The following is a 25867-nucleotide window of genomic DNA, read 5'->3' as shown; positions in this document are numbered from 1 at the left end:
TGTAACTCTTCACTTTTTCTCATTTATCAGGAATCTCTTACACTTTACTTCCTTTACTTGTTTCTCAAGGGAACAGTGCGAACCTGCTGAACTACCAAATCTACCTTTTGGAAGGACTCAGTCGCTGGAATCAAGACCGGGCCGCTGCTGCTGTCACATCTGAACCTTCAACTTTGCGCACGTACACAGGGGAGTTGGTTCATTGTGTGAACAGCAACTACGAGAAGGTGTTTGGCAGGAAACTTATTCCAGGGTTTTCACCACCTGCAAAATACACAGGTAGTGTCAAAAGTGCCTGTGTGCATTGTTTTTATTTGAGTTTGGGATGGTTCTGTTATTCAAAATTTCCCAATTTAATATTTGTCAGGAGAACTCATTGGGGTGCAGTACTTGCTGAGGCAGAATAATGAACCTCTACAAGACATGCACCCCAATTCTGAGGAGACATCCCAGTTGATGGAGGACTTAGATGTTGAGGAGCCAAAAGATCCAGATGAGGGATTTGAGGATTTTTTGGGAAGTGAAGCAACAATTGTGGATCTGATGGTTTCTAATCCCATCAAAGAAATCTACCCTCCTCCAGCTGTTCTTTGTCCTTCAGCAGTGCCTCCTTCACCTCCAGCAGTGCCTCCTTCACCTCCAGCAGTGCCTCCACCACCTCCAGCAGTGCCTCCTCCACCTTCAGCCGTGCCGCCTCCACCACCTTCAGCTGTGCCTCCCCACCTTCAGCAGTGCCTCCAACACCTTCAGCAGTGCCTCCTCCACCTTCAGCAGTGCCTCAAACACCTTCAGCAGTGCCTCCTCCACCTCCTCCACCTTCAGCAGTGCCGCCTCCACCACCTTCAGCTGTGCCTCCTCCACCTTCAGCAGTGCCTCCTCCACCTCCTCCACCTTCAGCAGTGCCTCCTCCACCTCCTCCACCTTCAGCAGTGCCTCCAACACCTTCAGCAGTGCCTCCTCCACCTTCAGCAGTGCCGCCTCCTCCACCTTCAGCAGTGCCTCCTCCACCTCTCCACCTTCAGCAGTGCCTCCAACACCTTCAGCAGTGCCTCCTCCACCTTCAGCAGTGCCTCCTCCACCTTCAGCAGTGCCTCCTCCACCTTCAGCAGTGCCTCCTCCACCTCCTCCACCTTCAGCAGTGCCTCCTCCACCTCCTCCACCTTCAGCAGTGCCTCCAACACCTTCAGCTGTGCCTCCTCCACCTTCAGCAGTGCCTCCTCCACCTCCTCCACCTTCAGCAGTGCCTCCTCCACCTCCTCCACCTTCAGCAGTGCCTCCAACACCTTCAGCAGTGCCTCCTCCACCTTCAGCAGTGCCGCCTCCTCCACCTTCAGCAGTGCCGCCTCCTCCACCTTCAGCAGTGCCTCCAACACCTTCAGCAGTGCCTCCTCCACCTTCAGCAGTGCCTCCTCCACCTTCAGCAGTGCCTCCTCCACCTTCAGCAGTGCCTCCTCCACCTCCTCCACCTTCAGCAGTGCCTCCACCACCTTCAGCAGTGCCTCCACCACCTTCAGCCGTGCCTCCTCCACCTTCAGCAGTGCTCCTCCTCCACCTTCAGCAGTGCCTCCTCCACCTTCAGCAGTGCCTCCTCCACCTTCAGCAGTGCCTCCTCCACCTTCAGCCGTGCAGTCATCTACAGTTTTGCTTCAGCCCCAGCTTCCTTCTTCCATGTCCTCTTCACAACAGGATGTAAGTGATAAATAAATAAATTCTCAGTCGATCTATAGATCACCTTCCAACTTCCCCAACTATTCTATCCTGCCTGCTCCCCGGTGAATCCTGTCTGCTGTCTATTCCTGATAATAAAGCTGTGTTCCGTCAAACTCTGGTGTCGCATTTGGGTTCTCGTCGGGTCCCTGAAGTCTGTCTGTCTGCAAGAATTTAAGTAGTGACAAGGAAACTGTGATGCCACAGAACCTAAATATCAGTTTTTATTTTCCAGGCTGTAGACAACCGCAACATTCCTGGAATGGACCGAGTAGATGAACTGGCTGAATACTTGGTGGAGCTACGAGAGCAGACAGGATTGACCCTGAACAATCAGCAAGTTAGCACCATTCTGGGTTTGTGGCAGAGTCTTGTCAAATTTGACAAAGACAGGATTGTGTATGCTGCAAGGCATCAGGACCGGTTGCTAACTGGACGGTTCAGGTCTCCTAAAAAGAAGGCTGTGTTCACTCCTGGGGTGGAAAGCACAAAACGGTGTGTTCTTGGCTCAAGTGGTTCACCAGCTCAGTGGCCAAACTGCTGTCGCCTGATTGAGACCATCTTCGTGAGGCTGTGCAACATTCATACGAGCCCCAAAAAAAGAGGACAACACAGCATATCTCGATGGTCTCTAATTTTACAGGACTACAAAAAGATCCGGCAGCTGGTTCTGTGCAATGGGACGCTAATGGAGCAGACAACCCTTCAACTTGTTGTAGTGAACCAGACCACCCTAATGCAGTGGTATAACCAACGGCTGAAGGGTCAGGAGGTGTCTGTTCTTTTGCAAGGTGTGCAACTGCCAGTCACACGGCCAGTGGCAGCTGACCCATTGCCCTGTGCAAAAACAAAACCTATCTCTCTGCCACAGTACCAACACCAGCCCCCAGCTTACCAGCTGCATACACCATATGCCAGCAAATACAGCTGGACAGGCAAAACCAAGGGTACGGCGAATTGATCCTGCAGTTGCCTCCAGTGGACCATCAGCCACCCTCTTTCAGTCCTCGGTCACACAAGCTCCAGATTCCTCAGCTCCCAACAGAGAGAGGCCCATTCTGCCGAAGTTTGTAGTGCCGCAGTTTGTTTTGTTACCACAGCTGACCATTGCCTCTGATACACTTCTCCTGCTCCAGAGCCCCATGTTTCCACTGTCTCGGATGGGAAACAAAAAAGAAAATATAACCGGACGGTCACTCCTAATTCTTGTAGAGCTTGCGGACAGTTCAGGACGGTGGAGACTGGCCACAGCCAGTATAAAGGAAAAATATACTGTCCAAACACTGAGGCCCTCACCAAAGAACAGTGGCTGAAGCAGATGAGGCAGTAATGTGATCTTGTTACTTTTAATATACTTATCCCTGTGGGCTGTTCTGCCCTTTGAGTTCCACTGCAAGTTTTACATCCTATTTCATAGTTGTATTAAGTTCACAATTGTACATACATATTCTCTTTGTTATAAATTAAAGTTTTACAAACCATTCCTACGAAAATAATTCTATCATTTTTGGGTCCGGGTGGGATTCAAACTTCTGTCTTTCCTTCTTCTTCTTCCCCCTTTTTTCCCCTTTTTTCCCCTTCTTCCCCATCTTATACAGATGATTGTTCCCCAGCTTAGCTTAGGAAGGGTCGTTGTTCGGCTGAATAACGAGGTGAAACTCCGTGGTGATTCAGCGTTTTTATTAAAGTGGAAATAATAACTGTTCATGGAGGAAAAGGACAGTGGGAAAAGGATAATAAAAATGACTGAGAAGGGCATGGAAGATCAGAAGTCTAGAAAGATCCAGGCTCGCAAGCGCAAGCTCTCACAGCTAATTAGCTTAAGAAAGCTAATTGAACAGCTAATGGAGGATGATGTGAACGTGGACACTGTAAAGAATAAGCTTCGTGTTGACTTCAGTGGCTTGCAGATGTAGTTTTTGGAGATAAACTTGCCTGCAGAAATTTATGGCAGAAGAGGAATTTGTGGATGATCAAACTAGCTGGTTTGATCCAATAAATCTATGGACATGTTTTTCTGGAAATGTGAGGAGTGGATGAAAGAGGGTTTGAGGCGTGCTGAGCATGCTGAAGAATGTGACAAACGTATAACACCCACAGACAGATCGACAACTACAAAAGTGACCACTAGAAGTAAAGCTACATCACAAAGTGGAAGCTCAGCTTCATCAGCATCTTCAATCAGCTTGAAGGCAGAAATGGAGCGAGCATCATTAAGAGCAAAGGCTGCAGCTTTACAAAAAACACTGGCCATGGAAGAGGCAGACTGGCATGCAGAGAAAAGGCAGCGAGAAGCAGCGTTTGAAGCCCAACAAAAGAGGATTGAAGCTTCAATAAAGGCTAAAAAGGAAATGCATGCCATGCAAACTGCGCTGGCCGAGTCCGACGCTAAAATGGAGGTGCTGCAAAATGATGAGGCTGCAGCAGAAGAAAGTGGCACAGTTAAAGCTGGTGAAAAGGATGAAGAAACACACACATGGCCCACCAGTCAACCTGCCGTTCAGCTGTCACCAAGACCCACATCACAAGCACCAAATGCTCCAGCAGCAACTTCTCAACCGGTTACATCTGCACCAAAACCTGAGCGTATAGACCCACAGGGAGCAGTGCTCGAAGGACTTTGCCGAGCTATTTCCCAGCAAGCCAGCGTTACGGAATATCTGGTGAAGAGTCCTCAAGCTTTGCTACTTCCAGACCTCGCCATTCCAACATTTAAAGGGGACCCACTGGAATATAAATCTTTCATTAGAGCCGTTGAACATGGGATTGAAGGCCGCACAAGCGATGACCGTGATCGTCTTGAATTTTTGCTGCAGTATACAAGTGGACAACCACATGACGTGGTTAAGAGCTGCATGCACATGGAGTCTACAGCAGGATATGCCGAAGCAAAACGAATGTTGAAGGAGTTCTTCGGTGACGACTTCAAAATAGCAGAGGCATACATAAAGGAGGCTTTGGACGGGCCCACAATCAAGCCAGAAGATGGTGTTTCTCTTCAGTCGTTTGCATTATTCCTGACCGGCTGCTCCAACACAATGACGGATATTCGCTACATGGAAGACTTGGATAACACGGCTAATATAAGGGCACTGGCAAACAAACTTCCATACAAGCTCAAAGAATCCTGGAGGAAGTCTGCTTGCGACCTGCAAGAAAGAACAAAGAAAAGAGTCAAGTTCAAGGACTTTGTGGACTTTATAAATCAGCAAGTTAAGTATCTGCTGCATCCACTCTATGGAAACATTAAAGAGAACACCACAAACTCAAAAGACCCTACAAGACCGAGACCGAAACCACAATACTCAGAGACGTTCAAGTCAAGAAAGGTGTTCGCAACAGTCGTCGTGCCCACGAGGACTGAGAATGAAAGGCAGACAGCAACAAAAGCACAACCTGTCTCAGTGGATGGTTTCAGCAAACCTTGTGTTTACTAGTGATGGGACGATGATACCTCAAGGAGTGTATTGACACACTACACAAACTGTGTCGGCACTGTGTTGTCACCCAATAGTGACCCCTGCAGTAGTTATAAAATGATTGCAGGTAAAGGAATTCCTTGTTTGCTGAACTGAGTTGGTGTGTAAAATATAGCAAATTTGAGTTACAATTTTTTACTTATGTACACACACTTTTTGTTAACTGTTAAATCATATGAAATAATACAAAAAAGTGATTCGTTTATGAATTTTTATTGAGAAACAAACGTTTTTGGAGTGTCTTTGCTCCAAGGCGATTTCTCCTCTTGAACACCAGCTCCCCAGCCTTAGAAAATACTCTTTCACACGGTGCAGATGACGATGGTGAGCAGAGAGTTTTAAGTGCAAGTTGATGCAGATGTGGATGTGTTTTCTGGTTCTCTCACGAGTATCTGCCAATTCTTCATTGCCATGCCGAGCTCTATAATGCCTCAGCATTGATGAAGTGCTCTTATTGATGTAAGAGAGCTCTGTGGAGCAGAGCCGACACTTCACCTACAATAACATAAAAAGTGAATTTATCTGAAAACAATTCAAACCTCTTACCAGAACAGAGTAAAAACTAAGGTGGCGCATTGCATTCACTTGTTAAAAAAATAGACACCCTATCTCATGATTTCGAGATCAGGATCTCGTTATTATGAGATAAAATGAATAAAGCAACTGTAAGGCTTTTTAACTGACTATCATATGTATCACAGGTCATTCACTTGATAAAGTGAGTGCAATGCGCCACCGTTAAAAATTGTATATAACAGTAAACAATGCTCAAAGGAGCAAAAGATTTCCCTTGTTTGGAGTCACAAGATCAAAATTACTCCACACTGGGGAAAACTTCTTAGAACGATCCATAATTGCGCAACTGCAAAACTCCATCCAACAAACCCACGACATGTCGATACAGTTTGTTTCCTTATAAACACACTTTGGCGCGGCACATCCAAACGATACAGTTCCTGTATCGGTCACGTGATTCTTTCTTAAAGCGATACACGCACCGATACGGGGTTTCACTCTTGAGCTCTCGGCACAGTGCTGACGCACCAGTGTCGCTCGTCCCATCACTAGTGTTTACTGTGAAGGAGAACAGCACAGCCTCACAGCCTGCAAGAAATCCAAGAGCAAACCACACAAAGACAAGATTGGTTTCTTGAGGAGCAAAGGTCTGTGTTCTGCATGTTTAAAGCATGGGCATATGAGCAGCAGCTGCCAACAGAAGCTTCAATGGGAAGAATGCTCCAGACCGCATCCCACACTGTTGCACATTACCAACAAAGATCCAAGAGAAGAAACAAGAAGAGACAATTGTGAACAGCAATTTGTGTCAAGTGCCCTGGTACAAACTGCTGAAACTTTTGGTGTCACGGGGGCCGGTAAAGACGATTGTGCTCTTTCAATCATTCCTGTGTGTGTCAAGGCCCAAAAAGGAACCAAGACAGTGACAACCTGTGTGTTTTTGGATCCTGGTAGCTCAGCTACTTTTGCTACAGAGTCGCTGATGAACCAGCTGAACATGAACAGACGCAATGTGAGAACCTCATAGCGATCTATGGGGGAATGAATCGGTAGTGAACACACGCGTTGTGGCTGATTTGGAGACGGAGCGCCTGTCTGCCAGCGTTGGAGAGTTTTGGTGTTTCCCTGCTTGTTCGAGGTCTCCACGCCGCCCTGCTGGACTAGAGAACACGAAGGACTTGACTCCTGTGTTGGCTCCGCTCTGAAGCTCTTTTTTGCGCCCCGGAAGACTGGACGAGTGCTTCCCTGCGGTCCAGGAGGACTGCCAGTTTGGTTTTGTTAAATAAAGGCTAGTTTTTGGACTTTTTATCACTGGGTTTTTGCCTGCTTTCGGGTCCTGTAAAAACCCAAACCTTATCAGATTAGACTTAAAACCTTCCTCTTTGAAAAAGATTATTGACACTAATTCTGTATTTCCATTTATTATCCTAGACATAATTACCATATTTAGGAGGCCGTCTAATCATTAGGTTAACATCTTAGTTATGCTGCTATAGGCCGAGGCTGCCGGGGTCCAGAAACATGATCACCTGACAGGCCTCTGTCACCCTGCTGGGTCATGGCTTCCTCTCCTCTCCTCTCCTTCACACCTAGTAGATCAGTGATGTTATTTCTGTTTTTTTTTTGTAGTTCTGTGAGCCAGTCTCAGGGGTTCGGTGAGCCAGTCTCAGGGGTTCGGCGGGGCCTCCGCCACGGAGGGGAAGACACACCCGACTCATCGTGTCAGTTCGTGATGACGCCCCGCTTGGCCGTCACTGGCTGCAGATGATCACGTTACATTGCTTGGCCGATCAGTGCTGCAGGGAATTTGGTGCTCAGTAGTCAACGTGTGACTGACGTGGTAGTACGTCGTCTGATTTCATCCATGTGCTCGTACTGGGCAAATGATGATTTCTTGATGGTTTCTGCGACTCTTCAGCTTCCTGCTGCTGCTGCTGCCTCAACATGCATTGTTGGCCAGAGCACGTCTGCATCCACTGGTGATTCGGCAGTGTCAAGTCCTGCACACTCGTTCTCTGTGGTAAATGAAGCCTCCAAATCATTTTCTTGCAATTATTTAATTCAGTCTAACATACGTATGCCTGACTGACTCATTGTATGTGCTGTATTTTTCAGATACCCTCTGTTGTTCCAGAAACAACCCATGCAGGTGACACATCAGTCACCCTTCCTCCTCCGCAGAGAAGTCCAGTCAGCTCTACTGATGTCTCCACTGCTCCAATAAGGTCGAGGATAAATATTTCAATGGTAAATTTAACATACTGATATTAATTTCTAGTCAAAGTTACTTACTCCAAATGTTCTTCAAGCATAAAAACATCTTATGACATAGCGATGCAACGTTTTGCCTCTAATTTCCAAGGCTTTTGATTTTGATATATGTTTTATGAGTTTGATATATGTTATTTTAAGTTTGAAAGATCAAGGTTTGGTGGAAAACATGTGAGAGCTGCAAAGCCAAACCTGAACGTTTCCAGAAAACCTTCCCAGGTGAATATAAGAACATATTATGAAGTTTGGCATGTACATACAAATGTATGACAGTAGCAAATAATAACATGTCACATCTATATAACCCCATAGGTACCAGTGACTACATCGGGACATGAGGGTCCTGGGGCAGCTTCAGCCATCTACCCATCTCCTGATCCTGTCCCATTGCCAAAGCAGCCTCATCAACCTTCCCCGTCTCGTCCAACTGTTTCCGCATCCCCAGACACCTTCCTTGCTCCCCCATTACCACCATCTGTGCAGCGACCAGCACCTGCTCAGCCTGTGACGGATCATACTGTTGTGAGCAACCTGGTAAAAACAGTCAACATAAATAGATAAAAGTGATGATACTTTTGTTTTGCCTTAAACTATTGCATGGGATGAGTCTTAAAAGGCAGGTCTCCTTGTTTTGCTGTACTTTAACAGAACCCCTTTCAGCCAGAGCATTCTGCTGCTCTCCCACTGCTGTGGCCAAAGACAATGCCACAGCAGGACCACAAGTGGGTGTCATCAGCTTTGTTCAGGGTTGGTTCAGGTGGAAAGTTGGAGTTGCGTGACCAGCTTCAGCTGTGGTATTACCCTCCACAGCCATCTCTGGTGTACCACCAGGCTCCAACCCCTTGCCGTTTCTTCGCACAGTCTCTGCTGCTGTGGATGCCGTACAGGCTATGGAAGGTACGGCTGCTCTGCTTAAAGCCAGCATGTAATGGGCATCCACTGGCCAGCGGTGGTCTTCACAGGAGAGTGCGCCAGGTCCTTGATGTCGACCGCTATTACAACTTGGTCACAGAGACCCTGATATGCACCAAGTGCAGAACTAGCCAGTTGTCATGGAGTCAGGCAATTCTCCAGCAGCTGGACCTGGAACACCGTTCAGAGTTTAGGGTCATCCTGACACGCAGGTACACGACACAAATACATACATATGCACTCACTACACATATTTACACATCAAAATGTAGTTTGGAGAAAGAGAGAATAATTTTTTTCCTTTTTAAAGATATGCCTGTGACATCAGAGTGATCCGTCAGCTGCGTGAGCGTGGCTTAGGGAACAGTCCATCAAGGATTATTCTCCAGCTAAAGGAGAACCACAGCGAGGAGTGGCTCCAGCGGGTTGCTCGGTACACAGCACAGTGTGCAGCTTTCATGGATGCCTCTAGACTGCTGCAACCACATTTCCAGGAGCCCCCAGTATCAGCGGTGTTACCAAGCTATAAGTGGCTCCTTGTTGTGTACAGTCAAGATATCCTGAACAGGCTGGAGGATATTAAGGCTAAGATAACTTCAGTCTATGGATGCATTTTAAAAATGGACTCTACTAAGACGGTTAGAATTTGAATAGCTCTCATCTTCCAAATAATATACACTCAATCTTTACATAAATGTTCTGACGGTTTTTGAATTTTCAGATCACCAAGAAGCTCAGTGGAACTGCCACGGGCACTGCCCAGTGGCTGACTTCTGTGGGGAACGAAATGGGTCAGGTACTCATTAGTGTCCTAACAGCCAGTGAGGGTCCAGCATTGGACCTTTATGGCTGCAGGCCTGATGGACAGGTAATAATGACAATACTGATGAACTATTAGCTATTTAAAAGAACGAGTTCTAAAATGCTTAACAGAATTGCAAAAAATGAAAGTGACATTATGGATGGATTCAGAATGAAAAACTAAATGCACCAACATGACTTCCTCAGGTACCAGAGCGCAGGTATGGATCCTCCTGTTGCACTTTATGTGGACAACGGCTGCTGTAAAGAGGTGGGCGAGACCAAGATCAAGGCCAAATTTGGGCGGTGGCCAAATTTGATTGTCCGTCTAGACATTTGGCATTTCATGCGTCGTTTGGCAGTGGGATGTACTACTGATGCACATCAGCTGTACCCCACCTTCATGGCACGCATGTCAGCCTGCATATTTGAGTGGGATGCAACAGATGTGGCGGAGCTCAGAAGGGCCAAGAAGGCACAACTGTTGCAGGAGGGCTGGCCCGCTCTCTCTGACCAGGAGTTGGACAAACATATTACAAAAGACGAGCTTGCGCTGCACTGCAGGAGACGGACCCGTGGAGAGGAGACATCCATCCAACTCCTTGATCAGCTTCTTACGGAGCTCATGACTGGCAAGGGGAATGATGCACTGGGTGTTCCTCTTCTAGACACTGTTAGGATGCAGCACATCTGGGCGCATCCAAAGGCGGCATGTGAGGTGCATCCAGGACCCTCCTGGCTTGGCTTTATACACGGAGACTGGGAGCACTAGAAAGGGAGGAGTGGTATTAAAAACATTCCGCTGTGCCAGGGGTTCCACGTCTCTGGAATCGTTTCACTGCCATTTGAATCGATTCATTCCAGGTTTGTGCTAAATGTTCATGATCACTCTTTATAATGAGAATTCAGGCCAGGGGATTTAATGGTGTTTTGCTTTTAAAGTTGTTGGCCTATGAGCCACAGTGATTTGGGGTTCTGACTAACTATTACCTTATAAATAGTGTTCTCTGTGTGTAACTCTTCACTTTTTCTCATTTATCAGGAATCTCTTACACTTTACTTCCTTTACTTGTTTCTCAAGGGAACAGTGCGAACCTGCTGAACTACCAAATCTACCTTTTGGAAGGACTCAGTCGCTGGAATCAAGACCGGGCCGCTGCTGCTGTCACATCTGAACCTTCAACTTTGCGCACGTACACAGGGGAGTTGGTTCATTGTGTGAACAGCAACTACGAGAAGGTGTTTGGCAGGAAACTTATTCCAGGGTTTTCACCACCTGCAAAATACACAGGTAGTGTCAAAAGTGCCTGTGTGCATTGTTTTTATTTGAGTTTGGGATGGTTCTGTTATTCAAAATTTCCCAATTTAATATTTGTCAGGAGAACTCATTGGGGTGCAGTACTTGCTGAGGCAGAATAATGAACCTCTACAAGACATGCACCCCAATTCTGAGGAGACATCCCAGTTGATGGAGGACTTAGATGTTGAGGAGCCAAAAGATCCAGATGAGGGATTTGAGGATTTTTTGGGAAGTGAAGCAACAATTGTGGATCTGATGGTTTCTAATCCCATCAAAGAAATCTACCCTCCTCCAGCTGTTCTTTGTCCTTCAGCAGTGCGCCTCCACCACCTTCAGCTGTGCTGGGTTTTTGCCTGCTTACGGGTCCTGTAAAAACCCAAACCTTATCAGATTAAACTTAAAACCTTCCATTTATTATCCTAGACATAATTACCATATTTAGGAGGCCGTCTAATCATTAGGTTAACATCTTAGTTATGCTGCTATAGGCCGAGGCTGCCGGGGTCCAGAAACATGATCACCTGACAGGCCTCTGTCACCCTGCTGGCTTCCTCTCTTCCTCTCCTCTCCTCTCCTCTCCTCTCCTCTCCTCTCCTCTCCTCTCCTCCACACCTAGTAGATCAGTGATGTTATTTCTTGTGTAGTTTTCTGTGCAGAGCTTCGTGGGTTCCATCGAGGGGTTCGGTGAGCCAGTCTCAGTCGGTGAGCCAGTCTCGGGTTCGGCGGGGCCTCCGCCACGGAGGGGAAGACACACCCGACTCATCGTGTCAGTTCGTGATGACGCCCCGCTTGGCCGTCACTGGCTGCAGATGATCACGTTACATTGCTTGGCCGATCAGTGCTGCAGGGAATTTGGTGCTCAGTAGTCAACGTGTGACTGACGTGGTAGTACGTCGTCTGATTTCATCCTTAATATTTTAATCCATACTAACTATGTAGTGGTCAGACGAATACGTACAACATGGATCCACATGTATCACGGAACGTGATGGGAGTCAGCGTCCTATCTGCATGATTTGCAATGTTGAGCAACTCTCGTCTCGCACCGGCAAAACTACAGGAGCATTTCCTGAAGCTGCAGATGGGGAATACAAGAACACAACGCCTGCTGAATTCAAGGTGAAGAGAGCCAGATTCGATTAAACGGCCACTCTGCCTTCTCTTGGATTTGTACCCATTGACAAACCGATCCTCACAGCATCGTACGAAGTTGCTTCCCTGATCACAAAGCAGGTTAAGCCACACACCACCGGTGAAACACTCATAAAACCAGCTGCGTTAAAGATGGCGAATCTGATACTCGGAACAGCGGCCGAAGGTAAATTATCCCAAATTCCTCTTTCAAATGACACCATCAGCGACAGAATAGAGGACACGAGTAAAGACATCTTGGCTCAAGTCGTCGCAGATCTGATTTCAAGCCCGGCAAAATTCAGCCTTCAACTCGATGAGACCACAGACGTTTCTAATCTAAGCTAGCTTGCTGTTTTTGTGCGCTATATAAAAGACGACATGATAAAAGAAGATATTTTATGTTGTAAGCCTCTTACAACAACAACTAAGGCAGCCGATGTGAAGAAGCTTGTGGATAACTTCTCCAGAGATGACAATCTTTCATGGGATGTGGTTTCTGCAGTTTGTACGGACGGAGCTCCAGTCATGCTGGGAAGAGTCTGGTTTTGGTGCGTCAGTGAGGGTCGATGCACCACACATCATTGTCACGCATTGTATTCTGCACAGGCATGCGCTGGCAACAAAAACCTCGCCTCCAAAACTGGCAGAAGTGTTAAAAACTGTAGTGGAAGGTGCGAACTATGTGTGAAATAGTGCTCCGAGGCTCCGCATCTTCAGTGAGCTGTGTAAAGAAACGGGCTGTGAATCTGAGGTCCTGCTGCACCGTCCTAATGTTGGGCGGTTGTCCCGGGGACAGGTGCTGCACCCTGTTTTTGCCATGCGTGTGGAATTAGCCCTGTTTTTGCAAGAACACCAGCATTGTCATGCAGATTGCTTCAAAGATTCTGAGTTCATTCTCATTTTAGCGCACAATTTAGCAATTTCCACGCACTGAGATGAGCTTGCAACGTCTCTGGGCGGACACTCCCCTACAGGAGCGTCATCTCCAGCATGGGTGAGACAGCGTCCACGTTTGCTGTTGGGACAGCAGGTGTCAATGATGAATACCTCGACGGAATCGTTGAAATTCAGCAGGTTCAACAGCAACTCTCCAGAACAAGAACGCTCTCAACGTTTTGGTGTCAACAAAGGGAAAAGGATCCAGTTATTGCTAATAAAGCCCTGGAATCTTTTATAGCATTTGTTACAACATGTCTTTGCGAGCAATCCTTTTGGAGGATGCTGGACGTAAAAACGAAGAAAAGACTTTGCTGTGAAAATGACACGAGAGCGGCGCTTGCCAAGGTGAAGCCACGCGTATCTGAACTGGTCTCCAAGGCAACAGCAGAAGTCACACTGGTTTGCAGTTGTGCAGATTGTTGTGAGTTCAAGCACTGTGGGTTTGTTCTTTGAACAAGGTGATTTTCATGTACGGCTCATTTTGTGCACCAGTAAAATAAACATTTACATTAAGAAGGTTTGGTGAATGTGCATATGGAACTGGTGGGGTTCGGTACCTCCAACAAGGTTCAGAACCACTGATCTACACGTATCGCCGCCTTCACAGCTGTATGCTGACCTCCTGACCTCCGACCCCACTGACCCACTCAATTCTAAGGGCAGTTTATTATCATTAATATAATTAATGTATTTCCCTGATCTCTCCCTATTCTCTCCTCTACCTGTCCTCCCCCCTCTCCTCTCTCTATCCAGCCCCCCCATCAGCAGGAGGGTCCCCCTACATGAGCCTGGTCCTGCTCAAGGTTTCTTCCTGTTAAAGGGGAGTTTTTCCTGCCACTGTTGCTTGTTGGGGGTCAGGGTTTAAACATGAGCGTGACCTTTAATAATGGGGGTGTTGGGTCTTTATTCAGCTTTTAGCCAATCAATAATGTATCTCTGGATGATGTGTTCACATTAACTGTTGTGTAAACTCATAATTTAAGGGCAGATTTTAAGGGTTTGTTTAAAAGATGTTAAATATATAATATTACTTGACGGGACGGAACACGAGGAGACACCACTGACCCACGTTGACCACAAACCGACCAGACGCTGGTGATCGGGAGGCGGCGGCTTTTGAAGAGTGGAGATCGGTGACCAGCTGCAGGTGTGACGGTCACCTGAGAACCCAGGTGGATCCGCCACGCCCCCTAGTGAGAAAACCAGGAACACAAACAGGCACCAACACACAATTATCTCTGTTTGGTCAGATTTCAAGTTAATTTATTTCTGTTGAACCACAGTTTTAGTCTGATTCATTTAATATGTAATAAATGAGTTTAACTGCTGGCTAAACTGAGTTCCATCCAGTCTTCCTTTGTGTTTTATTAGTTTTATATCATTTGATCAAAGGTGTCGATGACCCTGTGATTGTGAGTGTGTGTCCACCAGTTTGTCCTTCAGGACTTCATGGACTGGTGTGAAGGATCTTTGTTAGATAGAAATGTGTCCAAACCCAAAGAAATGATCACTGACTTTTATTCATTAACCAGACAAAGTGGTTGAAAATACAAAATCTTGGAGATTTATTCTGTAATAAATCAAGACACCAGCAACACACGAGCTTTTAGATATTGAGACGTTTTTTAGTAACAAATCTTTATATGGATTCTATTTCTTAATGCTTTTATTATCATCACTTGATTATTGTTATTTTGTTTTTCATTCACTGGCTGTAAAATTGTCCCACTGAATTAATAAAATGACCTTGTGAATTTGCAACAATGTAAAAGAATTCTGCTGGAAAAAAACTCTTCAAACAGAAAAATAAACAAGCTGCAGTTTAAAGTTTGTTGGTTCCTAATTTGGACCTGTGATCCCTGAATAATTATCAAAGGGAAAATCTCAGTTCAGAGAGTGAAGACTTATTTTAATAAAGTGTGTGTTCACCCAGAACTCTGAATCCCAGTAAACTCCAGATGTTTGAGGGAACATGAAGACCTCCGCTGCAGCTTTCCAACAGTTTTCAGACTTTCGCCAGACTGAAACTCGGAGGTCAAATGTTGAAAGAGTCAAAAGTTTTAGGAAATTGTGTGAGAACGTTGAGTGTAGTGATCAGACACTAGAGAGAGCCCTTCACCCGGTAATGAGCGTGTTAGTTCCGGAGGTGACGTCATGGTGGGGCAGCTCTCGCACACCGGCTTAAAGGAGTGAATTATTGATGGATTTAAACATTAGATCAACAATGACAGACCTTTGCAGCCACACACACTTTAGATCTTTAAGTTTGCTCTAACTGGAGAGCCCCCCCCCCACCTTCACCCTCCAGCTCTCACTAAAACGAGTCGCTTTCACTTTCACTTTGGCCCCGTTCAGACCCCATTCGCTTCTACCTGGTCCTTAGTGACGTCGGTGCCATCTCAGAATTCCTATTGGCTCCTGATCACGTGAACACGGTTTATTTCTCCTTTCTCTCCGCCTTTCCTCCTCATTTTTCTCCCGGACCGTCGAGGCGGAATCATTCACTTTGTATCTGACCACAAAAACTGTCTTTCATCATGAAATCCCTCGACTTTCTGCTTCTTCTGGCACTAATGAGTCTGCCCGACTCTTCAGCAGGTCAGTTCTGATCATTTTAAATGTGGAAATGCTGAATTCAGTCAGGTAACTTTCATTTCAGGCTAAATTTCCGGAAGGTTTCCATTTGCTTGGCGATCATTCCCACACTTGGGCTCATCTATCAGACACGACTGAGAGGAATCTAGTTCATATCAGGAGGGTTTAAACTTTAATCATTAATAAATGTGATGAAGAAAAGCAGAATCTCAACCACTGTGGAGTTGATCCCAGTCTGAGAATAAAGCTTCAACAGCAGCTCCTCATGAGGAGAATCTTCACTTGTGATGATGGAAATGCTGCAGTTGATCCAACATGTGAGGGAGAAAAATCAGCTTTAATCAGAACAGAAGTGATCCTGATGAAGCTGAAGACAGGATCCCAAATCAGCGTTGGGATGTTTAACATGTTGCCATTAATCTTTCCACAAGAAATACTTTATATTTGCCTCCAAATAAATGAACTTATGAAACAAACCTCAGTAAAATTACAGTGATTTTAGGGAGATTTTGAAGTGTTTCAGGTTTAACTGGAAACAGCTCAAGTTGTCATTAATCACTCGTTTAAATAGTGACTAACTTTAACCTGAATAAGTTAGGAAAGAAAAATAAACAGGTTTATTTTAAAGAAAATAAAAGTGTTTCTTTTCTGGTCTGAGATTATTTTTTAGTTAATTTTTAAAATGTGCTGATAAAAATTTTAAACCAACGATGAATTTAAAATCAAAATAACTTTAAAAACTGGAAACTAATGAAAGTGTAAATAAATGAATAATTAGTCTTTTTCTATATTTAATTTTGTTTTCTGATTGTGTGTTATTAATATTAAACTCTTGTTGAGTCGTTTCTGACAGTAAAGTTGTGATATTTGATATTTTTCTCTCAGTGACTCACACTCTGAAGTATTTCTACACTGGATCTTCTGGAGTTCCAAACTTCCCAGAGTTTGTGGCTGTTGGGATGGTTGATGATGTTCAGATGGTTCACTATGACAGCAACACCAGGAGAGCTCAGCCCAAACAGGAGTGGATGAAGGAAGTTACAGCAGATGATCCTCAGTACTGGGACACAAACACTCAGAATGCTTTGGTTCCAGCAGGCCTTCAAAGCCAACATTGAAATTGCAAAGCAGCGCTTCAACCAAACTGGAGGTGAGTTGACTTTTCTTTACTACTGATAAACTATTGTTGACGTCCGGTTGTGTGTTTTGGTGATCAGGTGATCACACACACTCTTCATCAGGGAGTGTTTCACTCACCTTGATCCAACAGCGTGATGACGCCTCCTCTGGGCTCAGACACCACTCCGACTCAGCAGAACGCTGAAACTGGACCGGACCTGCCTCACTCACACCGTCTCTGACCATCCCATAATACCCCAGAGACGTTGGTCAGGGCGTCAGCGGCAGGTTAGCCAGTAGAGGTCACATGACCTGCAGAAACTAGAGGATTCATCACATCACACGTTTGTTTGTAGCGGCTGAGCTGAGCTGAAGTGGACCACAGTGAGTCTGTGCATCATCCATTCATCTGGAACACCCACAAACACTCACTGGCTCATTTCACCACTTCATCCTTTCATTAATGAATGATTGGCATGAACGCCACATTTAGTTCTGATGATCTTACCAAAAACAGGAAAATGAACCCACCAAAACATGAAGATACACAGAACATTTGCTCCTGGAACCAGAGGCTGGGCCTGTTTTTCATATTTCCAGCCAACGGCTCCACTTAGTGACACCAACAAAACCCTTTTGAGAACTTTGTGACTTCCTGTCTACATCTGCTCAGGGAGCAGCAACAAATCTGGTGACTCTTTCTGCTGTTGGTGGAGACAAACATCAACGTATGAAGCTGAATTAGAGCCGGAGCCGTTATCATTTTCTCCCTCTGACACGTTTCTCTTTTAGTCCATTTAGATGACAAATGTAGTCCAGTTAAAGTCTTCTATAAACAGTTCCGTGTGTGTGGGTTGGTGTTCCTGTGTTCCTGTCACTTGTTTTAGGCTTCATAATGGAGCAGAAGTTTAGAAACGTGACAAGAAGCTTAAAAAGCAACATAACCAGGAACACTTCCAGAGAGCCTCTTTTGGGTCATTTTGCTGCTCTCCAGGCTGGATACAGGAGGAGGTCGGCCGTAGGGCCAGCAGGTCCAGCCCACATAGCAGGAATCTTCTTGATTTAGAGTCATATTCTAGCATGAGACTCAGCAGGACAAACAGGATTTAGCTGTATTTATAGAAAGGATTTACCTTATTTTCGCGACAATAAGGCGCAGGCATGGTAAACATAATAACGCTACACTAGCTTAAAACATGCATGCTAGCGTGTATTTAGCAATGCACTCACGTACATCATATTCTGTATCTGAAATGAATCCCAATGGCTTTTGCAAAAGCCGAAAAGCATTTACAGATTTTGGAACTGGGTGCACACATAAGGCGCACGCATTTTAAGGCGCAGGCATGGTAAAACATACCGCTACACTAGCTTAAAACATTAATGCTAGCGGGTATTTAGTAATGCACTCACGTACATCATATTCTGTATCTGAAATGAATCCCAAATGGCTTTTGCGAATGTTGAAAAGCATTTATAGATTTTGGAACTCAGTGCACACATAAGGCGCACGCATTTTAAGGCGCAGGCATGGTAAAACATACCGCTACACTAGCTTAAAACATTAATGCTAGCGTGTATTTAGTAATGCACTCACGTACATCATATTCTGTATCTGAAATGAATCCCAAATGGCTTTTGCGAATGTTGAAAAGCATTTATAGATTTTGGAACTCAGTGCACACATAAGGCGCACGCATTTTAAGGCGCAGGCATGTTAAAACATAACGCTACACTAGCTTAAAACATGCATCCTAGCATATATTTAGCAATGTACTCACGTACATCATATTCTGTATCTGAAATGAATCCCAATGGCTTTTGCGAATGTTGAAAAGCATTTATAGATTTTGGAACTGGGTGCACACATAAGGCGCACGCATTTTAAGGCGCAGGCATGGTAAAACATAACGCTAGAATAAAGATCAAAGAACCGTCTCAGAATCATGAAAGCAAAATTGAGAGAAGAATCAAGTTTATTAGAAAGAAAAGCTGGAATAAAGACGTTAGTGAAGGAAACAGGAAGCAGATTCCAGGTTTACAAGGGTGACACGGTTCAGTCAGGATCAATGAGGACTGTCCAGGTGAGGACAGTGTCCATCAGACCAGAGACAGCTGTTGGGAGCATCAGTGAGTCTCTGGGGGACGGTGAGACGGTCTCACCTGTTGACAGGTGGGTGAGCTGTGACGTCTCTGCTTTACTCCCTCTGTCTCTGTCTCTGTCTCTCAGGTGTCCACATGTTCCAGAATATGTACGGCTGTGAGTGGGACGATGAGACTCAAGAGAAGAATGGATTTTATCAGTTTGGTTATGATGGAGCAGATTTTATCTCATTTAAACTGAAGGAAGGAATCTGGGTCGCTGCCAAACGAGAGGCTGAGATCACCAAACACAAGTGGGATCAGAATGAAGCTGAGATAAAACGAAGGAAGTTCTACCTTAACCAGGAGTGCATCGAGTGGCTGCAGAAGTATGTGAACTATGGGAAGAGCTCACTGATGAGAACAGGTAGAGTCACATGACCTGTGGCAGCATGACATCACACACCTGCAGGACACCTGTGTCATCCCCCCAGCCCCCCCTCCTCCCAAAATGTCTCTCTCCCCCCCACTCTCTCCCCTCACCTCCCCCATGTCCCCCCTCTTCCTCCCTCCCTTTACTCTCACTTTTCTTCACCTGTTTTCCTACTGCCTCTCTCCCTCTCCCCCTTCTCCTTCTCCCCCCTCTGGTGTTCCCACCCTGTCTCTCTCTCTGTCTCTCACCCACCTGCCCCCCCTCCTCCTACCCTGTCTCCCCCACCTCCACCCCTCCCTCTCTCTTTCCTTCACCTTCACCCCATTTCTTCCCTTCTTCTTCCCTCTGCTTTATTGCCTCACTTCTCTTCACCTGTTTTCCTACTGCCCCCTCCACCCTCTCCCCCTCCCTCCCTGTCTCCCCCTCTCCACCCACTCCCCCCATTCCTCCCACCCTGTCTCTCACCCCCCCCCCTCCTCCTACCCTGTCTCCCCATGGCCCCCCTCTGGTCCTCCCTCTCATCCTCTCTCTGTCCCCCCCAGAGCTGCCGTCAGTGTCTCTGCTCCAGAAGACCCCCTCCTCTCCTGTCAGCTGCCACGCTACAGGCTTCTACCCCGACAGAGCCACACTGTCCTGGAGGAAAGGTGAAGAGAAGCTCCATGAGGACGTGGACTACGGAGAGACGCTCCTCAACCCTGACGGAACCTTCCAGATGAGTGTTGACCTGAAAGTGTCCTCAGTCCCACCTGAAGACTGGAGCAGCTACAAGTGTGTGTTTCAGCTGTCTGGAGGGAAGGAAATCACCACAACACTGGACAAAAACCAGATCAGGACCAACTGGAGGAAGCCTGGGGTCAGAGGAGATGGTGGTGAGAAGCACACTCTGATTTTACTGTCTGAGGAATATTTCTTCTTTTCTTTAGTCAACAGGATCTAATTACAGGACGTGAGCAGGAATAGCAAATGTTCAAACAAGCAAACGTCCAAAGATGTCAGCTCTCCTCACACTTAAATAATTCAGACAGATGAACAGATTTGGAGATGATCTTCTTTAGTCTTTGTCATCTGTGCTGGTTTTGATGGTTTTGCTTGTTTCCTCTCCAGCAAAGGGTCCCAGTAACACGGCCGTCATCGCTGCTGTTGCAGTTGCTGTTCTGGCTCTCGTGTTGTGACTCCTACTCTGGCCCCACCTCCTCCTGGGCAATCAGCTCAACCACCACCACCTGGGCCCTCTCCTTCAGCTGCACCCAATCCGCCCAAACGACTCTGCACCCATAAAAGGCCCCTATGCACTCAGGCCAGTGCTTGATCTTACTGATGTTTTTGGCAACACTTCCCGTCGACCCAGCATCTCTCCAGGCTCCCCAGCGACCCCCAGCGACCCCCAGCGACCCCCAGCGACCCCCAGCGTCTCCCTGCGTCTCCCTGCGTCTTCCTGCGACTCCCAGCGTTCTCCAGCGTCTCCCCCGGCTCCTCGGCAACCTTCCTAGCCCCTCTTCCTCTGACCTCTTCCTCTTCCCCTTCCTCGGACGGATTTCTCCTGGCCTCTGGACACTTGGACTTCCCCACGGACTCTCGCCCCTGGATCTCGGACTTGGTTTGTCTGCCGCATCAGGCACCTATAGTTTGTCTCGGCCTCTCTCATCATTTAGTTTCTTCCCTCCTGTTTTTTTTGCTTCATTAAACCTTCTGAGTTTACTTTTAATTCCCGTGTCTGTCTGCCTTCTTTGGGGTTCCGCCACACTTGACCGCCAGTCCTCTCGAGCTTAACAGAAAGACCCCCACGTTACCCTCCCCCCTCGAAAGAAGAGTGGAGGCCCACTCTGCCCAGCTCTCCTCCCTTCAGTCGGAGCTAACCAAGGCCTTCCCCACCATCCAAGGGGAGATTTCCGAGCTCCAGAGCTCCTCCCAGACCACCTCCAGTACCCTGTCCGCCCTCTCCAACCAGATGTCCGCCATGGCAACCGTTTTGGCTGCCATTCGGCAGAAGCTAGGCAGCGACCCCGGTGGGGCTGCTCCATCAGAACCATCTCTCCCGCTTTCTCCCCGAGCCGAGCCCAACCTTGCCAGCCCCCGTGTGTTCGGCGGGGATTTCGACCTGGGCAAGGGGTTCCTCCACCAATGTGAGCTGCTCTTCCGCCATCAGCCCTCCAGATTTGTTTCCGACGAGGCCAAGGTTGGATTTATAACCTCCCTCCTGGCCGACAAGGCATTGAGCTGGGCCAGAGCTGCCGTCGACCTGGACCCCCGCCTCTCCTCAGACTACAGCGCCTTTCGACGGGAGTTCAAGGCTGTGTTCGAGCACCCCACCTACGGTGAAGACGCCGCGAGTCGTCTGCTCGCTCTCCAGCAGGGGTCACGGTCAGTTGCGGAGTACACCCTTGAGTTCCGCATCCTGGCTGCAGAGAGCCGCTGGGGCGAGACCGCGCTCCGTAGCGCCTATCGACGGGGCCTGAGTGAGGCAATCAAGGACCTGATTGTGAGGGACCGCCCCTCGTCACTCAACGAGCTGATCACCCTCTCGCTCCAGATGGATGAACGACTACGGGAGCGCCGCCAGGAGCGCGCCCAACGTGCGGGCGGTTCTACCCGCCAACTCTCCCACCGCACTTCCTCTGCCCCTGACTTCTCCCCTACCAGCACTGCCGCCCCGCCTCCTCACATCCCCTGGCAATCCCCAGCTCACTCCTCCCCCAGAGCCGGAGAGGAACCCATGCAGATCGGCCGGTCCCGTCTCTCACGGCAGGAGCGGGAGCAAAGACTCCGAGACCAGTTGTGCCTGTACTGCGGAAACAACGGCCACTTCATCCAAGCCTGCCCCGTCCGACCAAAAGGGCCTGCTCACCAGTAGGGGGAGTACTGGTGAGCCGAGCTGTGATTCCCCAACCCACCGAGCAACACAACCGCCTCTTCCCCGCAACCCTCTCCTGGGATAAGGAGTCTATTCCGGTGAGTGTTCTCATTGACTCTGGGGCTGATGAGTCCCTGATGGACTTTTCTCTCGCGTGTCAAGCTGGCGATCGATGGCCGCTCTCTGGGTAACATCACGCATCGCACCATCCCACTCACCCTAACACTCTCGGGTAATCACATAGAGAGTACACGTTTCCTGGTTTTGCACGCCCCCACCGCTCCACTCGTGTTAGGAAGACCGTGGTTGGAAAGGCACGACCCCCACATCTCATGGGCTTCGGGTCGGATCCTGGGGTGGAGCGTGGCCTGTCACGCCAACTGCCTTCGCTCCGCCCCCTCTCCATCCAGTAATCCCCGGCCCGCGCTCACTCCCCCGGATCTCACTGGTGTTCCCCCTATCTACCATGATTTAGCCCCAGTGTTCAGTAAGGACAATGCTCTGTCCCTTCCCCCTCACCGGCCCTATGATTGCCCCATCGACCTCCTCCCCGGGGCTCCCTACCCCACGGGTCGACTTTACAATCTCTCCATCCCAGAGAAGGTGATGCGCAATTACATCAGAATCCCTTGCCTCTGGTATCATAAGACCATCTTCATCCCCCTTAGCAGCAGGTTTCTTCTTTGTGGCCAAGAAGGATGGCGGCCTGAGGCCCTGCATCGACTTCCGCAAACTTAACATCACTGTTAAGAATAAGTACCCTCTTCCCCTTATGAGTTCCACGTTCGAGCCTCTCACTCATGCCCGGGTGTTCACAAAGTTGGACCTCCGCAACGCTTACCACTTGGTGCGGATCAGGAAAGGGGACGAATGGAAGACCGCCTTCAACACTCACCTCGGGCACTTCGAATACCTGGTCATGCCCTTCGGCCTCTCCAACGCCCCCGCCGTCTTCCAGGAGTTGGTCAACGATGTGCTCCGAGACATGATCAACGTCTTTGTGGTGGTCTACTTGGACGACATCTTGATCTTCTCCCGCACCATGGAGGAGCACCACCAGCATGTTCGCCTGGTCCTCCAACGGCTTTTGGAGAACCGACTCTTCATTAAAGCCGAGAAGTGCGTCTTCCACTCCGCCTCAGTGGGGTACCTCGGCTACATCGTGGAGGAGGGGTGGGTGCGCGCAGATCCGGCCAAGATCCAGGCGGTGGTGGAGTGGCCACGCCCCACCGACCGCACTCAGCTTCGCCGGTTCCTTGGGTTCGCCGGGTTCATCCGGCGGTTCATCAAAGGGTTCAGCCAAGTGGCTGCCCCTCTCTCCGCTCTCACCTCCACCTCGCGCCCTTTCACCTGGACACCGGAGGCTGAGACCGCCTTCTCGGCCCTCAAGGACAGGTTCACGACGGCTCCGGTGCTCGCCCATCCAGACCCCGCTCGGCAGTTCATCATTGAGGTCGATGCTTCGGACGCGGGCATCGGGGCAGTCCTCTCCCAGCGGTCCGAGGCAGACCAGAAGATTCACCCATGTGCCTACTTTTCCCGCCGTTTTGATCCGGCTGAACGAAATTACGATGTGGGCAACAGGGAACTTCTGGCGGTCTATGGAGCCTTGGTGGAGTGGAGACACTGGCTGGAGGGAGCAAGACACCCGTTCCTTGTGTGGTCGGACCATAAGAACTTGACCTATGTGAGAACGGCCAAGAGACTCAATCCCAGACAGGGCCGCTGGGCTCTCTTCAGTCGGTTTGATTTCACCCTCACTTTCCGTCCGGGTTCCAAGAATATCCGGGCTGATGCCCTCTCCCGCCAGTTTCCGGAGGAATTCCCCGGCGCCCCCAGGGACCCTGACACCATCGTTCCCCCGGCCCAGGTCATAGGGGTCATCTCCTGGCCGATCGAGACGGCCGTCGAGCAAGCCCAGAGAGACGAGCCAGATCCTGGGAACGGGCCTCGGGACCGAATGTTCGTGCCTTCCTCCGTCCGGCCGCAGGTGCTGGAGTGGGGCCACTCCAGTTGTTTCGCCTGCCATCCTGGCGTGCGTCGGACGGCGGCGTTTGTGCAGCGGCGCTTCTGGTGGCCCAACCTCCAAGAGGATGTTCGGGAGTTTGTGGGCGCCTGCACGGTCTGTGCCCGCAGCAAGGCCTCCCATCACTCGCCAGCAGGCCTTCTGCACCCCCTTCCCGTCCCCAGTCGACCCTGGTCTCACATAGCCCTGGATTTTGTGACGGGCCTCCCCGTCTCGCAGGGGAACGACACCATCCTGACCATTGTGGACCGCTTCTCCAAGGGGGTCCACTTTGTCGCTCTCCCCAAACTCCCTTCTGCTGCAGAAACTGCTGAACTCCTGGTCTCCCACGTCGTACGTCTCCACGGGATCCCCCTTGACGTGGTCTCTGACCGTGGCCCCCAATTCACTTCTAGGGTGTGGCAGGCCTTCTGCAAGGGGATTGGGGCCACGGTCAGCCTGTCCTCTGGGTACCACCCCCAGTCCAACGGACAAGCCGAACGGGCCAACCAGGCTTTGGAGGCGGCCCTGCGCTGCGTGACCACCAGCAATCCTGCCTCCTGGTCAAAGTTCCTGCTGTGGGTGGAATACTCCCTCAACGCCATGGAGAGCTCTGCTACTGGTATGTCCCCCTTTCAATGTTTCCTGGGCTACCAACCCCCTCTGTTTCCCCAGCAGGAGCTGGAGATCGCAGTGCCGTCTACCAGGGCCCATCTCCGCCGATGTCGGCGCATCTGGAAGACTGCCCGCAAAGCCATCTTGCGGGCCACTGAGCAGTCCCGGCGTTCGGCCAACCGGCGAAGGAGGCCGGCCCCAGCTTACCGGCCTGGCCAGAAGGTCTGGCTGTTGGCCCGGGACCGCCCCTCGTCACTCAACGAGCTGATCACCCTCTCGCTCCAGATGGATGAACGACTACGGGAGCGCCGCCAGGAGCGCGCCCAACGTGCGGGCGGTTCTACCCGCCAACTCTCCCACCGCACTTCCTCTGCCCCTGACTTCTCCCCTACCAGCACTGCCGCCCCCGCCTCCTCACATCCCCTGGCAATCCCCAGCTCACTCCTCCCCCAGAGCCGGAGAGGAACCCATGCAGATCGGCCGGTCCCGTCTCTCACGGCAGGAGCGGGAGCAAAGACTCCGAGACCAGTTGTGCCTGTACTGCGGAAACAACGGCCACTTCATCCAAGCCTGCCCCGTCCGACCAAAAGGGCCTGCTCACCAGTAGGGGGAGTACTGGTGAGCCGAGCTGTGATTCCCCAACCCACCGAGCAACACAACCGCCTCTTCCCCGCAACCCTCTCCTGGGATAAGGAGTCTATTCCGGTGAGTGTTCTCATTGACTCTGGGGCTGATGAGTCCCTGATGGACTTTTCTCTCGCGTGTCAAGCTGGCGATCGATGGCCGCTCTCTGGGTAACATCACGCATCGCACCATCCCACTCACCCTAACACTCTCGGGTAATCACATAGAGAGTACACGTTTCCTGGTTTTGCACGCCCCACCGCTCCACTCGTGTTAGGAAGACCGTGGTTGGAAAGGCACGACCCCCACATCTCATGGGCTTCGGGTCGGATCCTGGGGTGGAGCGTGGCCTGTCACGCCAACTGCCTTCGCTCCGCCCCCTCTCCATCCAGTAATCCCCGGCCCGCGCTCACTCCCCGGATCTCACTGGTGTTCCCCCTATCTACCATGATTTAGCCCCCAGTGTTCAGTAAGGACAATGCTC

General features: G+C 49.2%; 2 protein-coding genes and 1 pseudogene across 3 annotated transcripts; all 3 read left to right on the top strand.

Moving 5' to 3' along the window:
- Nucleotides 1–1125: 1125 nt before the first annotated feature.
- LOC130521167 (uncharacterized) lies at nt 1126–3165 on the top strand. The gene is made up of 2 exons (XM_057024800.1): nt 1126–1689; nt 1943–3165. Exons 1-2 carry the CDS (start codon nt 1669–1671, stop codon nt 2666–2668), a joined length of 747 nt encoding a protein of 248 aa, XP_056880780.1. The 5' UTR covers nt 1126–1668; the 3' UTR covers nt 2669–3165.
- A 4014-nt stretch (nt 3166–7179) lies between these two features.
- On the top strand, nt 7180–11394 carry LOC130521166 (uncharacterized). 2 transcript variants are annotated; one of them, XM_057024799.1, is made up of 10 exons: nt 7180–7722; nt 7818–7949; nt 8115–8192; nt 8286–8507; nt 8835–9097; nt 9196–9523; nt 9607–9753; nt 9894–10550; nt 10768–10977; nt 11066–11394. In XM_057024799.1, exons 1-8 carry the CDS (start codon nt 7567–7569, stop codon nt 9951–9953), a joined length of 1386 nt encoding a protein of 461 aa, XP_056880779.1. In that variant the 5' UTR covers nt 7180–7566; the 3' UTR covers nt 9954–10550; nt 10768–10977; nt 11066–11394. The 2 variants fall into 2 exon arrangements, with proteins under 2 accessions (XP_056880779.1, XP_056880778.1); XM_057024798.1 differs by having other exon boundaries at nt 7185–7722; nt 8622–9097.
- Nucleotides 11395–15545: 4151 nt separating this feature from the next.
- LOC130521165 (H-2 class I histocompatibility antigen, Q9 alpha chain-like) lies at nt 15546–20543 on the top strand (annotated as a pseudogene).
- Nucleotides 20544–25867: the final 5324 nt, after the last annotated feature.

This window comes from Takifugu flavidus, unplaced genomic scaffold (genome assembly GCF_003711565.1).
Source record: "Takifugu flavidus isolate HTHZ2018 unplaced genomic scaffold, ASM371156v2 ctg754, whole genome shotgun sequence".
In the NCBI taxonomy this organism is placed as follows: Eukaryota; Metazoa; Chordata; class Actinopteri; order Tetraodontiformes; family Tetraodontidae; genus Takifugu; species Takifugu flavidus.
Note: the sequence above shows the minus strand (reverse complement) of the source record. Positions and strands in the feature narration are given on the sequence as shown.